The sequence below is a fragment of the Taudactylus pleione genome, unplaced genomic scaffold, assembly GCF_031769625.1.
Source record: "Taudactylus pleione unplaced genomic scaffold, aTauple2 ptg000009l, whole genome shotgun sequence".
Lineage (NCBI taxonomy): Eukaryota > Metazoa > Chordata > Amphibia > Anura > Myobatrachidae > Taudactylus > Taudactylus pleione.
Window position 1 is genome coordinate 11766487 of NW_028284412.1, and position 17889 is coordinate 11784375.

A 17889-nucleotide genomic window follows, 5' to 3' on the forward strand; every position below is an offset into this window, starting at 1 on the left:
TCTGTGTTGCGGTATTAGAAGTATGGAGCTGGCTGTGATTGGCTCGCGTAACGGCAGCCAATCAGGAGCAGCCGCTTCTGATTGGCTGCTATTCTGCAAGCTGTGATTGGCCAATCACAGCTCGTGGAACGGCAGACAATCAGGAGTGGCTTCTCCTGATTGGCTGCCGCAGCTGGCTCCATAGTAGTGCAAATGCAGCAGCACCGATGCTCTTCCTCGTCGCTGCCACTCGGGCCCTCTATCTCTCCAGGCCCGGGACAGGAGGCCCAGCAGTCCCCCCCTGATGGCGGCCCTGGGATGACAGACCTCAGACTTTACATAGGGACAAATGGTTCAAGAGCTATTTTACAAAGTGGGGTTCATTTACTTAACTGCAGCTTTCCAAAGCTGTCAATTAACTGCCCTTTCAGCCGCAGAATTTAAAACAGCAATACTAACAATTGAAAAACCAGGGGGCAGATTCAGTAACCTAAGGGGCTTACCAGGCAGCTAAAGCTCTGCCTTGAGCTATTCAATGTAAGCCTCAGCCGTAAGTCTCAGATGGTGCTCTAATCACGTATAATACACCTTAAAGGCACCCTCTGGAGCTTACTGCGTTGGGTAACGTATAGATTCTGGGCACTTAACGCAGAATCTATAAGTTAACGTGCTTAAACAGAGTGGTTTGCCCCACTGCTAATTGAATCTGCCCCTAGATGTATTTTGCACTTAACAGTATTGCTGTTTTAAATTCTGCAGACAAAAATGACAATAATCTGCGGCATTGAAACGCCTATTTGGTAAATATACCCCTATGAGTTTCTTTTCCCAATGCACATTGCATATAGGCCCTCATTCAGACCCACTCGCGAGCGGCTGTCCGCTCGCAAGTGGGTCGATGGTCCGCACTGCGCATGCGCACGACGGAGGGAGCTCCGTCGTATGCATGCGCGAGACGCGACGAGCGAAGGACTTTCCTTCGCTCGGAGTATCTCATCAAAGGGGGCGTGCTGTCGATGTTGACTGACAGCATGCCCCCTTTGGTGGGCGTGCCGGGGGCGTGCCTGCCAGACGGAGGCGTTCCCAAGGGAACGCCTACCGTCTGAAGCCGGCCCCACTGACATCACTAGTGATGTCAGTGGGAGTGATTTTGACTCTGATAGAGCCATCATCCTGCACGCTCGTATATGCTGTGGGTGGTGACCCACAGCTATAAGAGCGTCCAGGAGGACGCTCCATATTAATGGAGGTGGGCCCTGATTCAGAGCGAGCGCTCTGGTCAGAGCGTCCGGCTCTGAATCAGGGCCATAGATTGCTAAACATTGAGCACACTGTTTTTTTTTTCTGTGTTTGATACCTGTGTGTCCTGTACAGAACATAGTAGAGAACACACAGGGGCCTATTCATCAACTATCAACGTTGAGACTTCAATGTTAGATGGTTTACCATCAATGGTGAATTTTCAATCTTTAATCACCATCAATGGTTTTGTTCCATGATTGGTTCGGTTGTCTTGGCCGTGCCTACCACTTCCTGCCAGGAAGATACATACCTCCCAACTTTACAGTCTTAGGATGTGGGGCATCTTGCGTTCGGAAAGGGGGCAGGGTTTGCATAAAGGGACGGGGCCTCACAGAAACAGCGGTGACGTGAACGGAGGTGCTGGGCTGCCCCCAGGCTCTCCCTCCACTGTGAATAGATGCCGTGAATATGCGCACTGCATCTATTCTCCCTCTGCTATACAGAGCAGCGGTGTGTGTTCCCCCCAGCTCCCCTCCCTCTCACCAATCTCAGAAAACTAAAGCTGCATACACACACAACGATTTTGGTACCAACGATTTTCTGAACGATTATCTGTCAGATTTTTTAAAGTGTAATGAACGATTTTTTTGAACTACAAACGATTTTTGCATATTATCTTAATGAAAATCGTTGAGTTGACAAGTCTGACTGAACTACAAACTACAAACGTGAACGCGCATGAATCGTTTGACTCAGAAAGTGAACGATTTTTTTCAAACGATTATCGTTAAACGATATTGTTTAACTATAATCGTTCAAAAAATCGTTGTGTGTGTATGCAGCTTTACAATTTTTGAAGTTTACTGCAAGAACAATTACCATTTTCAGATGGCGCTTGTTCTCTGAGGTCCCACTTCTTCCTATGGGGAAAAGTTCCCTCCACACTGCATGACCAGCGGCTCTGCGAATGTGTAACCTCAGGCAACAAGAAAGGTAAGTATGGAGCAGTAATGCTGAATATCTCTGGTAAAAGTATCCGCTGCGGCCAAGCCCCCGATAATAAATAGACCCCTTTATTTCTTCCTGGCGTGATCTGCTGCATTTCCTCTCGAGCATGCATGGAACAAACACACAAGAAAATTGTGCACTTACAGGGCTGCCATCAGGAATTTTGGGGCCCGGTACTCACAAAATAGGCAGGGCCCCCCGGGGTATAGGGCAGACTTGGATGGATAATGTGGGTGGAGCTACTTCGGGGATGGTGCCTCAATTGGTGTGTAAATCAGGGATAGCTAGACATGGTGGAGGGGGGGCACAGGGTAGAGAAGACTGGATATTAATGGGGGGCACAGGGCAGGGAAGTGGATTGGGGTGGCAAATGGCATGGAAGGATGTTTTGGTCTGGGGGGGAAAGGACAGGGAAGGCCGGCTGGACTAGGGAAGGAAGGCTGGCTGTGCTGGGGGGAGTGGGAAGGGAAGGAAGGCTGGCTGGACGGGGGGGTAGGCGGGGAAGGATGGCTGGCTGGACTGGGGGGTAGGCGGGGAAGGATGGCTGGCTGGACGGGGGGTAGGTGGGGAAGGATGGCTGGCTGGACTGGGGGGGTAGGTGGGGAAGGATGGCTGGCTGGACTGGGGGGGAAGGTGGGGAAGGATGGTTGGCTGGACTGGGGGGTAGGCAGGGAAAGGAAGGCTGGCTGCACTAGGGGGGGTGGGCAGGAAAGGAAGGCTGGCTGCACTGGGGGGCATGGAAGGATGACTGCACTGGGGGGGTGGGCAGGGAAGGCTGGCTGCACTGGGGGGGTGGGCAGGGAAGGCTGGCTGCACTGGGGGGGCAGGGAAAGAAGGCTGGCTGCACTGGGGGTGGGCAGGAAAGGAAGGCTGGCTCCATTGGGGGGGGCGTGGAAGGATGGCTGCACTGGGGGGGTAGGCAGGAAAGGAAGGCTGGCTGTACTGGGGGAGGGCATGGAAGGAAGGATGGCTGGGAAGGAGAGGGCTTAGGGAAGGCTGGCCATATTCAAGTAGGGGCACAAGACAGGTCCAACACAAATATAGACTTACCTGAGAAAGGGGCCAGGGTGGCAGCGGCGCAGAATGCATCGGGCCGCAGCTGGAGAAAAAGCATCTGCGTTGCGGTATTAGAAGTATGGAGCTGGCTGTGATTGGCTCGAGTAACGGCAGCCAATCAGGAGCAGCCGCTTCTGATTGGCTGCTGTTCTGCAAGCTGTGATTGGCCAATCACAGCTCGTGGAACGGCAGACAATCAGGAGTGGCTTCTCCTGATTGGCTGCCGCAGCTGGCTCCATAGTAGTGCAAATGCAGCAGCACCGATGCTCTTCCTCGTCGCTGCCACTCGGGCCCTCTATCTCTCCAGGCCCGGGACAGGAGGCCCAGCAGTCCCCCCCTGATGGCGGCCCTGGGATGACAGACCTCAGACTTTACATAGGGACAAATGGTTCAAGAGCTATTTTACAAAGTGGGGTTCATTTACTTAACTGCAGCTTTCCAAAGCTGTCAATTAACTGCCCTTTCAGCCGCAGAATTTAAAACAGCAATACTAACAATTGAAAAACCAGGGGGCAGATTCAGTAACCTAAGGGGCTTACCAGGCAGCTAAAGCTCTGCCTTGAGCTATTCAATGTAAGCCTCAGCCGTAAGTCTCAGATGGTGCTCTAATCACGTATAATACACCTTAAAGGCACCCTCTGGAGCTTACTGCGTTGGGTAACGTATAGATTCTGGGCACTTAACGCAGAATCTATAAGTTAACGTGCTTAAACAGAGTGGTTTGCCCCACTGCTAATTGAATCTGCCCTAGATGTATTTTGCACTTAACAGTATTACTGTTTTAAATTCTGCAGACAAAAATGACAATAATCTGCGGCATTGAAACGCCTATTTGGTAAATATACCCCTATGAGTTTCTTTTCCCAATGCACATTGCATATAGGCCCTCATTCAGACCCACTCGCGAGCGGCTGTCCGCTCGCAAGTGGGTCGATGGTCCGCACTGCGCATGCGCACGACGGAGGGAGCTCCGTCGTATGCATGCGCGAGACGCGACGAGCGAAGGACTTTCCTTCGCTCGGAGTATCTCATCAAAGGGGGCGTGCTGTCGATGTTGACTGACAGCACGCCCCCTTTGGTGGGCGTGCCCGGGGCGTGCCTGCCAGACGGAGGCGTTCCCAAGGGAACGCCTACCGTCTGAAGCCGGCCCCACTGACATCACTAGTGATGTCAGTGGGAGTGATTTTGACTCTGATAGAGCCATCATCCTGCACGCTCGTATATGCTGTGGGTGGTGACCCACAGCTATACGAGCGTCCAGGAGGACGCTCCATATTAATGGAGGTGGGCCCTGATTCAGAGCGAGCGCTCTGGTCAGAGCGTCCGGCTCTGAATCAGGGCCATAGATTGCTAAACATTGAGCACACTGTTTTTTTTTTCTGTGTTTGATCCCTGTGTGTCCTGTACAGAACATAGTAGAGAACACACAGGGGCCTATTCATCAACACTAAAATAACGTTTTTAAGGACATTTTCCTAAATTAACGTTATTTTAGGATTTATGAACCCACTTAGCACAGGAGAAATCACTGATATCTCCTTGCTAAGTCCCCCTGCGTTAATTTCCACACTCCCCATACATTAGTATGGGTTATGGAAATTAGGCTATTCATCAAATTCCGAAAATTATGTATTTTCGGAATTTGATGGTGTTACTATTCGCCACTGTGAGGTGGCGTAGAGTAGGTAACACTTACCTGCTTTCAGCTGGTGAGGTCCCCTGGCATCTTCCTCCATCGCTCTGGACTCTCCTCTGGCTCCGTCTGCTATGCTGTCATGTGTTCTCCCCAGCAGAACACAATTAAGTTTAGAAAAAAAAAAACTTCTTTTGTTTTTCCTAAACTACTGAGTTCTGCTGGGGAGAACACATGACAGCATAGCAGACGGAGCCACGGGCTGCTGCGCGAGCAGGTAAGTCGGGGGGTAGTGAGCAGAGGGGGGACACACACAAAATGACCGCAGCTGTAGGCAGTGCTGCGCATGCGCTGGGTTAATGAATGTAACAGCGCATGCGCAGCACGGATTCCAGCTGCGGTAAGTTAGTGTAGATGGGGATAACTATCTATTTCCTGAAAAGCTGTCATCGCAAAAATTACAGCTTTTCGGAATAGATAGTTATGGAGAGGAGGAATGATGAATTCCTCCGGTAATTAGGTAGAACTCCATGCGAGTTCTAAACCTAAATACCTCCAGAGAAATTTTATGTATGATGAATAGGCCCCACAGATGGCTATGTGTACAAGTCCTTATTATTAATACTTGGGGGGACATGATTTTATATTAAACTAGCAACCTGCCCTGGCTTCGCATGGGAGCAATTTTTATCTTATGGTGATAGTCTTTTTTAACCAAGGTCTTCTAAGATTGCCTTGTAGACAACATTAGTCATTTTTCCTCCTGACATCAACACAAAAAGATTTAGAGGTAAATTTACTAAAGTGAGAGTTCTTAGAAATGGAGATATTGCCCATAGCAACCAATCAGATTCTATCTTCTAGAAGGTCAAATAAAAAGTATAGCGGTCGCTCACATCAGCTAAATGATATTGCACAGGTGCTTGTAAAGGGCGGGGTGTACTCTGAACCAGAAAAAAAGGAGATTACCTCCAGCACACTACAACAATATCAACAGAAATACTTGAATCCTACATGATAATAGAAATTCAGAGGTAATAGTTGCATACATTTGCAAATATATGATTAAGCGCCAGGCCAGCATCAAGGCTCCTCTAAACCGGCGTCCCTATCATTCAGGGGTTCACGTCTGAGGCGCCGGGCATCCCAAAAGAATCCAGCCAAGGACCATCCCCAGGGCATCACACGAAAAGGGAAAAAAGGTGATAGTGAAGTGTAAAGTATAGATGTGTAAAGATAATCAAGTGTTAGTAAAATAAGAAAGAATTAAAATTACATAAATAATAAACAAACAAATATAAAGGTGATGAAAAAGTATCTATGTGAATTAAGTGGTGATGCCCTGAAAAAAGCCCAGCCAGGTCAGATACAAGCTAAATGTTAGAAGGTACAAGTTAAATGTTAAGTAGTATCTGATTGGTTGCTATGGGCAACATCTCCACTTCTAAAAAACTCTCACTTTAGTAAATTTACCCTTTAGTTTTGATGTGATACGTAAAAGGGCCAATTAAAGTTGCCCAGAGAAAAACAGTCTCCACTCAGGTCAACTTCAGCCTGTCCCTGTGCTTAATTTATTGTCATGCCAAAGCAGACTTTACCAGGAATTGGACTCGTTTGAAATTAAAGAATTGTTTTTCACATAAATGAAATAGGAATGGTAAAAAAAAAAGAAAAACTGAAATTTTGTTTCAGTAAACAGGGTTTACATAAATTTTTCTGGAGAAACCACATAATACGTATCAATCGCTACATGATATAAAATATAGTCCATTGTTGCGATATATCTTTAACGGTTTAGGCAGCGTAAGCCAAGAAAGCACTCGGACGTCCGTTTCTACATTGACTTGCTTCACTAAAATCTACACTGCTCGGCTCACTTTTGCCATACATTAACCACTTGCCTGGCATGGTCGTATCAGATACTACCATACCAGACTGGGCTTTCCCTGTCATGGTCGTATCTGATACGACCATGACGGCGGGACTCCCCACACCCAGCAGCTGCAAAGGTCAGTGCAGCCACCAGGAAAATAAAGAACACAGCGCTCGGCGCTGTCAGGGTCCCTTCCCCTGCCCTGCTGCAAGCAGCAGGCCAATGGCACCCCCTCCACATTGCAAGGATCAGCCTGCGGTCCTCCAGTCCTCTCCCTCCCCCATCCCTGCTAGAACCCGGTGGAACAGAAGCAAGCTCCACCCCTCATAGTATACCCTGCCTTCAAACAAATTAAAAATAAATATATATATATATATAAATAGGTACATATCTCTATATATACACATATATATATATACACACACATATATATATATATTTATATATATATATATATATATATATATATGCATGTTTGTACTGTATACGTTTGTATGTATGTCTATATATGTATATACAGTCAGGTCCATAAATATTGGGACATTGACAGAATTTTCAGATTTTGCCCTCTATTCACCACCACAATGGCTTTGAAATGAAACAAACAAGATGTGCTTTAACTGCAGACTTTCAGATTTAATTTGAGGGTAATTACATCCAAATTGGGTGAACGGTGTAGGAATTACAATAGTTTCAATATGTGCCTCCCACTTTTTAAGGGGCCAAAAGTAATGGGACTATCAACTCAAAAGCTATTTCATGGACAGGTGTGGGCTATTCCCTCGTTATTTCATTATCAATTAAGCAGGTAAAAAGTCTGGAGTTTATTCTAGGTGTGACATTTGCATTTGGAATCAGTTGCTGTCAACTCTCAATATGAGATCCAAAGAGCTGTCACTGTCAGTGAAGAAAGACATCATTAGGCTGAAAAATCAAAACAAACCCATCAGAGAGATAGCAAAAACATTAGGTGTGGCCAAATCAACTGTTTGGACCATTCTTAAAAAGAAAGAACGCACCGGAGAGCTCAGCAACACCAAAAGACCCGGAAGACCACGGAAAACAACTGTGGTGGATGACAAAAGAATTATTTCCCCGGTGAAGAAAAACCTCTTCACAACAGTTGGCCAAATCAAGAACACTCTCCAGGAGGTAGATGCATATGTGTCAAAGTCAACAATCAAGAGAAGACTTCACAAGAGTGAATATAGAGGGTTCACCACAAGATGCAAACCATTGGTGAGCCACAAAAACAGGAAGACCAGATTAGAGTTTGCCAAACAACATCTAAAAAAGCCATTACAGTTCTGGAACATCATCCTATTGACAGATGAGACAAAGATCAACTCGTGCCAGAGTGATGGGAAGAGAAGGAAAGGAACTGTTCATGATCCAAAATATACCACCTCATCAGTGAAGCATGGTGGTGGTAGTGTCATGGTGTGGGCATGTATGGCTGCCAATGGAACTGGCTCCCTTGTATTTATTGTTGATGTGACTGCTGACAAAAGCAGCAGAATGAATTCTGAAGTGTTTCGGGCAATATTATATGCTCATATTCAGTCAAATGCTTCAGAACTCATTGGACAGTGCTTCACAGTGCAGATGGACAATGACCCGAAGCATACTGCAAAAGCAACCAATGAGTTTTTTAAGGCTAAAAAGTGGAATGTTATGCAATGGCCAAGTTAATTCCCTGACATGAATCCGATTGAGCATGCATTTCACTTGATGAAGACAAAACTGAAGGGAAAATGCCCCAAGAACAAGCAGGAACTGAAGACATTTGCAGTAGAGGCCTGGCAGAGCATCACCAGGGATGAAACCCAGTGTCTGGTGATGTCTATGCGTTCCAGACTTCAGGCTGTAATTGCCTGCAAAGGATTTGCAACAAAGTATTAAAAAGTGAAAGTTAGATTTAGGATTGTTTAGTTTGTCCCATTACTTTAGGCCCCTTAAAAAGTTGGAGGCACATATAGAAACCGTTGTAATTCCTACACCGTTCACCTGATTTGGATGTAATTACCCTCAAATTAAATCTGAAAGTCTGCAGTTAAATCACATCTTGTTTGTTTCATTTCAAAGCCATTGTGGTGGTGAATAGAGGGCAAAATATGAAAATTCTGTCAATGTCCCAATATTTATGGACCTGACTGTATATATATACTGTATCTATACAGTGTATATATATATATATATATATATATATATATATATATATATTAGGGATGTGCAGGCTCGGTTTTACTCGGATTTACTCGGTTCTTATTGCCACTTTACCGCAAATTCGGATTTATTATATTGGCTATCCAAAACACATGATAGGCAATAGCCAATAAAAATGCCGTTTAAAGATCCGAGTAAATCCGAGTAAAACCGAACCCGCTCACCCCTAATTATATATATATATATATATATATACACGTATATAGACGGCAGCCCCCCAACCGATGTTAAGGAAACATCGGCAGCTGTGGTCTCAATTGATTTTACCATCGATGGTTTCTATCGATGGCTATCACTACTATATACCATAAGAATTGGAATTTTTATGGTACATGGCGTTTAAAAAAATATATTTTTTTTTTACAAAATAGTGTTGGATACGTTTTAAAAAGGTGTTCTTGACCTAATTCACTCTTTAAAAAAAATGACAATTTCGGGGTGGTTTTTGGAAAAAAAAATTGTCAGTTAAGTGGTTAATGTTTCATACTCCTACAGTAAACCTTTCTCATCAAATCAATGCAGTATAGAATAGTGAAAATTGCATCAAAATCCATTCAGTGGTTCTCAAGATTAGCCCGAACAAACAGACAGACTCCTACCAGGGACTATATTTTATACTACTGTATATACAGATAGATGATATTTCATTATTTTCTTACTGTATTGCATCTATTTTTAGGTGTTCTTCACCCATACAAGAGGCTGTAAACACAAGTCATGCTCTCTGGTTACAAACTGATTAATTTAATGCTTTTACCCTACTATTCTTCTTGCATTGAGGTTTGTTGTTACCAACCAAAGCCAGGGTTTATAGGAAGAGGGATCCTATAGGCATATGGCACTCACTGGTGTTAGCTTATTGAAAAGGTTAAATAAGTAACCATAGTAACATCATGAGGCTAATACCTCCTCACAATAGAAACTAACTAACTCCTATAACTCTAAAGAACGCTGAAGAATAGAAAGTTTGATGAAGCCTCGGAATTTAGACAGTTACACTAAAGACCAACAGGTATTCTATAACAATATATTCAGAATTTGTAATGTGGTGACTGGGTGGCAGATTTATTTTCCACAAGGGTTAGAATTTATTTGAAAAAAATGTGAAATATTTAATTTTTTATTTTTTTTTAAGCATATTGAACTATCTTGCCTGTCACTAATACCATTTCATTGCTTTTGATGGCATTTCATGGCTTTTGACATGAAATGCTGACCAAATGCTCTTGTCCTCATTTGTCATGCCGATCTGCCTATCCTCTGGCCAGTCCATTCTTCCTCTTATCACATACTGAATGCATATGCAGTATGTTTGGCCAGACTAGATCATTTCAATGAAAAAGACTCGGCCAGGTTGTATTTGCACATGTATGTTAGGGGATAAACTGTAGAATTATGATTCAACATTTGTATAAAAGTTAGATGACAGTTAGTATAATTAGCTGACCTTAAAGCTTTCACCAAGCAAATATTCTCACTGCGCCTGTGTCGCGATGGATTTCTGACGGCGGCCGTAGTGAGTGTTTGGACACAGAGTGATTGACAGCCAGTTTACACTTGTGGAAAGAAATGGGGGGGGGTTGTCAAACGCGGGCGTGTGTCACAAGCCTTTTTGAGGACATGACGCAACCAGCGACTGTCATTGTACGCCATTTCACTGGTCCCGGCAGCTTAGTTCGATGGTGCGACCGATGTGTGACTGATGGTGTGTCTTATAATATTAATTAGCCGGCAGAGGGTTCCTCCGGAACTATTCCTGGCAAAGGCGGACATGCATGTGCAGTCAGCGGGACTACGCATGCGCAGTAGCCCCAGCAGTACGCTGGGCACATCACAGGGATGGGCTCCTTTTTAGAGCCCCTGTCCCAGCGGGTGCTGGAGAATACATTCCTATGCTATGATCGCATCTTGCAATACGATCATGGGACATGGGCAGTAACAACATGCCCAGATCGCATTACTAACGCAATCATTTATAAATGGGCCCCTAACACTTACTTGCAATATGAACAGGAGCTCTGATATTTGACCTTATTGCATGCGCTAAAATGCTCTCAATATTTCTCTTATCCAGAGACACTACAATCTCCCATGGCTACTCTATTTCCCCTGCATGGAGGTTCCCAAAGACTCCGGACCTCATCTTTCAGTATCTCTTATGATGGAAGACCCAGGATTGTGTTTTCCGCACCAGTGGTCAGTTCACAACTGGACCATGGTCATAACGACAAGGAGGTGATGCAAAACCTTAACAATCGACTGGCCAGTTACCTGGACAAGGTTTGTGCTCTAGAGAAATCAAATAAGCAACTGGAGATCCAAATTCATGAAAAACTATCAGTGGATACTGCCATAAGGAAAGACTACAGTGATCAGTTCAACTTGATTGATACCCTCACAAAGAAGGTGAGATAGTGGGAGGGGGCATTACTTATTAAATATAACATTGGAAATCATTAGCTGGTGGAGAGCGCAAATGCCTCCTCTGTACCTGCGCATGCGTAGTAGGATAGTGTGCTGCACCCCGCATGGTCATAAGGGGCGTCTGCAGATGTGTCCACATACACAGAGCCGGCCCTAACCAATTTGGTGCCCTAGGCAAGATTTTGGCTGGTGCCTCCTAACAGATAATCCCACTGCCAAGCTTAAGGCCCCATTTATTAATGTAACAGTGATACTAATGAAAATGCCACTGGTATTCAGGATTACTTACCTCTCCAGCAAGGCCCAGCGACGATCTCCCTCCTCAGCGGCGTCTTCTGCTCTGTCGCTGGCGTCTAATAATGACAAGAGCGATGCAACGGCAAACAGCGGTTATCTTAGATTACTGATATTGAAAGGATGACATAACCCCTTTAGCGTGTGCTTTAGGCGTTATGTATAGTTGATAAATGGGGCCCTTAGTGTTTATATGCTTCTTATACCTCTTCAAACATGATACTCAGTTTTCACTTATCTCTTAGGTGTTCCTCCATTTTCTTTCTTCCTTTAGTAGTCTGGCAGAAGACAAAATTGTGATTCATTTGTCCCCATTTTAACATATCTACTACATCTCTCTCTCCACATATACAAAATATAAATAAATATTGACATATATAGCCCGCCTCCCAGCACAGCACTCCTCTCCCAGCACAGCACAACTCATCCAGCACCCCTTTCCCAGCCAGGGGCGTAGAAAGCCCGGCCGGGCTCAAGTGAAGGGGGCATGGCCTAATCGTGGGATGCGTGGCCACGCCCCCTTGAGCTTAAAAAAAACCAAAACACTTCTGCAGCACTGTGCGCTGGGGAGGTTGAGGGTGCTGTGAGTCTGCCGCTAAGCCGGAGGGGCGCGATCATTGTGATCGCTCCCCCGCAAAGCCATAGGAGACTGTTCCGGCTGCTGCTCAGCACACTGTGTGCTGGGCTGCTGTGAGGGAGGGGGCGGCATCGGGCCCCTCAAGCAAGCCTGTGCCCCTCTAGCAAGCCCGAGCCCGGGTAAAAAGTTCCTGCCCTCCCCCTCGGCGCCCCTGTTCCCAGCACAGCACCCCTTTCCCAACACAGCAACCCTCATACAGCACCCATTTCCCAGCACAGCACCCCTCATCCAGCACAGCATCTCTTTCCCAACACAGTTACCCTCATACAACACCCATTTCCCAGCAAAGCACCCCTTTCCCAGCAATCCACCCTTTATTCAACACAGCACCCCTTTCCCAACACAGCAACTCATATACAGCACCCATTTCCCAGCACAGCACCCCTCATCAAGCACAGCATCCCTTTCCCAACACAGCAACCCTCATACAGCACCCTCTCCTAGCACAGCACCCCTCACCCAGCACAGCACCCCTCACCCAGCACAGCACCCCTTTCCCAACACAGTAACCTTCATACAACACCCTCTCCTAGCACAGCACCCCTCACCCAGCACAGCACCCCTTTCCCGACACACCAACCTCTTACAGCACCCCTCCCCCAGCACAGCACCCCTTTCCCAACACAGTAACCCTCATACAGCACCCTCTCCTAGCACAGCACCCCTCACCCAGCACAGCACCCCTTTCCCAACACAGTAACCCTCATTCAGCACCCTCTCCTAGCACAGCATCCCTCACCCAGCACAGCACCCCTTTCCCAACACAGTAACCCTCATTCAGCACCCTCTCCTAGCACAGCATCCCTTTCCCAACACAGTAACCCTCATGCAACACCCCTTTCCCAGCACAGCAACCCTCATACAGCACCCTCTCCTAGCACAGCACCCCTCACCGAGCACAGCACCACTTATCCAGCACAGCACCCCTTTCCCGACACAGTAACCTTCATACAACACCCTCTCCTAGCACAGCACCCCTCACCCAGCACAGCACCCCTTTCCCGACACACCAACCTCTTACAGCACCCCTCACCCAGCACAGCACCCCTTTCCCAACACAGTAACCCTCATACAGCACCCTCTCCTAGCACAGCACCCCTCACCCAGCACAGCACCCCTTTCCCAACACAGTAACCCTCATTCAGCACCCTCTCTTAGCACAGCATCCCTTTCCCAACACAGTAACCCTCATGCAACACCCTTTCCCAGCACAGCAACCCCCATACAGCACCCTCTCCTAGCACAGCACCCCTCACCGAGCACAGCACCACTTATCTAGCACAGCATCCCTTTCCCAACACAGTAACCCTCATGCAACACCCCTTTCCCAACACAGCAACCCTCATACAGCACCCTCTCCTAGCACAGCACCCCTCACCGAGCACAGCACCACTTATCCAGCACAGCACCCCTTTCCCGACACAGCAACCCTCATACAGCACCCCTCACCCATCACAGCACCCCTCATACTGAACCCCTCTGCCCTCTCCCAGCACAGCACCCCTCATACCGAACCCCTCTTGCCCTCTCCCAGCACAGCACCCCTCACTACATGCTGAGCTGGCTTTAATCAAAACATTTTTATAAAACTTACTTTTGAAAGCTGGCTGGCTATGCGTCCGCCCCTGCAGTTGTTTTGCAGCTCCTGAATCCTGACTGCGCTTTGTGGAGGTGGCTAGCAGGCTGCAAGGAGTCAGTGCAGGCTCAGCCTGCTGGACTCCGCAAAGGCCCATGGGAAGATGAGCCACTGCAGCTGGTCATGCGTAGCAGCCCTTCTCCAGCTGCCATTTTTGTTGCTACTGCTGCCCCCCCCTTCCCCCCCGCCTCTGCTAAGTCTGCTCTCTGCTCCCGCTGCTGCTGGCTGTATGAGCTGCCTATTGGAGCTGAGCGAAGAGCTCTGATCATGGTAGGCTAGCCAGAGCAGAGCCGCCATTCAGGCCAGATGCCTGCTGTTTGCTGCCCGATAGAAGCTGTCAGCTGAGCTCCCAAATGTGGGCGCTGCACAGCGTCAGTTCTCTGCCTAGCCTGCCCGCATACAGCAGATGCCCGTGCCTGCCCCAAACCTCTGCCGGCCCTAGGCTTGAATGCCCTTAGGCATTCTAAATACCCTAGAATGCCTAGTTTGCCTATTCCTAGGGCTGGCCCTGCACATACACCTATCCTCTAATTGTGCCTAATAGCTCCATTTGGAGCACCACAAACTTTGGGACTTAGCAGTGCCAAGTGTCCTCCCAGAGACTTTTTGACGTCAGTAATGTGATATATGTACAATGTACTGGTAACCTGGAATGCTAACGCTGGCAATTCATGTAGCATCTGTCTGCGACTTAGTCGCTAACCTGGAGAAAAAGGCAATTGTCAAGAGTCCGATATGAGTGGTCAGCGCTATGCCTTGTGCCGCACATTGTTATGCTTAGTATGTAACTTTATATCAATTCCTTTGTGACAAAAATACAAATCCTAACCGCTAGTACACTATAAGCGAATTTGTATGCAGCTACAACGCGAATAAGATGCAAAATGCAGGTTCGGGATTCGCTACCCATGGCAGTGCACACAGCCGTAACTTGAATTTTTGGTGCCCTGTGCCAGATAGAGCATTGGTGTCCCCCCATTTTTCAAATAGGTACATAACGCACCCAAAAAAGGGGAATGGTCTCATGGAGAAGGGCCAGGGAAGAGATAGGGGAGGCCAGGAGATGCTGGGGATGAAATAAGAGGAATCTACAAGTGAGAATGATAATAAACAGAAAACTGACAGGCCTGAACAGCACCCCCTGCCCTGCGGTGCCCTGTGCCATGGCACAGGCCACACTACCCTAGTTACGGCCCTGGCGGTGCATCTAAGTCGCACCAGACATCGCACAGCATATGAAGCGAATAGGATAGCTGTATGAGGACACTGTAAGGAGGCACAGCTGGGCCCCTACACAGATTTTGTTGCAATGCGTTAATCAGCGCCTGGCTGCATGTGAGCTAATACAGTACCAGCTGTAAAAGAATTCAGGTAACACCATCAAGTTTGTTAAAAAAAACTGTACCTTGTACAATTCAATGGTCCTGGGAAATTAAGAGCTCATTAGATAAGCTCATGAAAGTTTTTGATTTATATTTATTTTGCGCTCTCAAGGTGTGATCTCAAATGGAGTGTTGCGCTTTGTAAATAAAGCCCAATGTGACTGATCCTGAGTCGCACGCAGACGTGGCAAAGTCTTTCGCCGCATCTGTGTGTCTATACTAATGCTACAACCAATCTCATTCATACTGAGACGCCCACTTGCAGCTTCTCGCAGCGGTGCAGTAACGTCTCAGTGCATCTTTAGATGTACCATGGGGACTTTCACCAACCCTATGGCATGTGCAATGTCTCTGAGTATGGCCTCCTGGGTAAGCGGCTGTGCGTCTTACAGCGACATGCCCGCGACACTCTGCATCTGCATAGCCACCCCCAATTGCCTCACAGGAACCCCTGAATTTCACAGACCATGCGTCTGATTATGTTCTGCATCTCGAAAAATCAGGATGCATGCGCTGTGCAACTGAGACACATGCACCGAATGAAAACATCAGCCAACTGTGCGCAACATCGACACTGCGTGTGACACAGACCCAGTATGTACAGCAGAAGGACCAAAATGTTCTGTATGATACATGAAGGTATATCCTCTATATATATCCTATATATAGCTTTAACTATTTTTCAAAACCCAGAAAATGGTGATATACGGAATATGATCAAAATGATAAAAAAAAGAAATCAGAAAGGATTGTGATAACACATCTGACGAGTTAATAAATATAAGAGAATAGAAAAGCATTTTGGGATAAATTATTAACTTGTAAAATCTTATTGATCATGATATGTGCAGACAGGTTATTGCCTTCAGACATCAAGATAAAATAAAAGAGACAACAGAGGAGATTTATTCACACAGTGTAAACATTCACATATATTCTACCCCATAGCAACCAATCACCAAAAAGCTTTAATTGCAGCGGCAGAGATTACTCTAGGAAAAGCAAGTGTCTCATTGGCTGTTCAGGGTTTTTGCATATTTTAACATTTGCACCCCTGTTAATAAATCAATCTACAGGTAATTGCCACTTGTTAATATAATGTATCAGAGTAAATAGAATTTGCTTGACATATACATAAATGTTATCCTGATCATGGATATACAATAATGACAGCTATAAAGGAAATAAACCTTTATCCACTTAACTGACAACTAAACCCTCCACTGGTCATAAATCCTATTAACAGTATCCCCCCCCCCCCCACACACACACACACACACACATCCCCTTAGTAGTAAATAAGGCACTGTTTTATAACACTACCAGCCCCAGTGTAAAACGCCCCTTTCTCCTCTGTGATTTGTGTAATTTTTACTGTTTTTCTCCCCTCCCCCAGTGTCATATTACTTTATTTTACCTATCCCCCACCCAAACTGAGAGTAGATCCACCCGGGGGTATTACCATACTTACCGACTTTTTGGCTGCCCCCACCGGGAGGGTGGCGGCAGCAATGATAGGCGATGAGGGGGGGTGGCGGCTGCAATGGGCGATGAGGGGGCGGGGCTACTATGACACTTGGTAAGTGTGCGGCTGCGGGGGGGGGTGGAGAGGGTGTAATTTTCCATTGGTGGCCGGTAGACTTGCCCTCTCTTGCATGCGGCCGGGAACGCCACACAATTTTTGGCGAGCCTCCCGGCCACACCGGGAGAATAGGCAAGTATGGGTATTACCCCCACCCCCATTGTTTATTACCCCACCTCCTCTGCACATGCAGAGCACAGTGGAGCGTGTGTCTAGTGGGGCTGATGATCAGTCTCCGCCGCTTCAGCTGATCTCTGCACTTGCAGAGATACGCCAATAGTGCCCGGCAGGGAACAATGTTTCCCTCCTCACACTTATGTCCCTGGTGCATGCGGCATTCTGGGGCACGAGACCAGCAGTGATGTCGGCAGTCACGGACCACTGCAGCCCTGCCTGTCGGTCCGGGGAGTTATGTGCAGAATGCATCTATCTAAAAGGAACATTTTTGTAAAAGCATCTATAAATGTAGATTTCTTGTAGATTTCTTGTAGATTAATAAAAGTTAAATTCTTCTGTTAGAATAATAAGAAAATAAGCATTATGCAGAACAAATAGTAGGAATTACATCTGTCAGAACTGTTTTTGTGTCAAGTATTTGCTGTTCAGTGCATTCAATATACTATGCATCACAATTGGATGAGGTACATCCTACCACTTACTTGGTACATACTGTACCGGCGTTAATGCCAATATGTACCTAAAATTGTGATTAAAATCACAAAGGACAGCTCTCCTTTTGTGAAGAGGGGACTTTTGGGTTTATGTCCCAGAAGCCCTCTGCGCATGCATCGCGGGGGATGCTGGGAGGGATACGATTGGATCCCTCTCGTTGTGGAACGCGAAGAGAAGCCCCATGGCTTCTATTGGACAATACCATCAATGGATGGCGTTGCCCACTGGGTTCAAGCTCAGGAAAG

General features: G+C 46.7%; 1 protein-coding gene across 1 annotated transcript in view; it reads left to right on the top strand.

Annotated features, from left to right (window-relative positions):
* Positions 1 to 17889, top strand: part of LOC148542761 (keratin, type I cytoskeletal 18-like) — a 72542-nt gene that overhangs the window by 18961 nt on the left and 35692 nt on the right. The window contains exon 2 of the mRNA XM_088466710.1: positions 11092 to 11423. Coding sequence (XP_088322836.1) covers positions 11109 to 11423 — 315 coding nt within the window. The 5' untranslated portion in view covers positions 11092 to 11108. The remainder of the gene's footprint in view (positions 1 to 11091; positions 11424 to 17889) is intronic.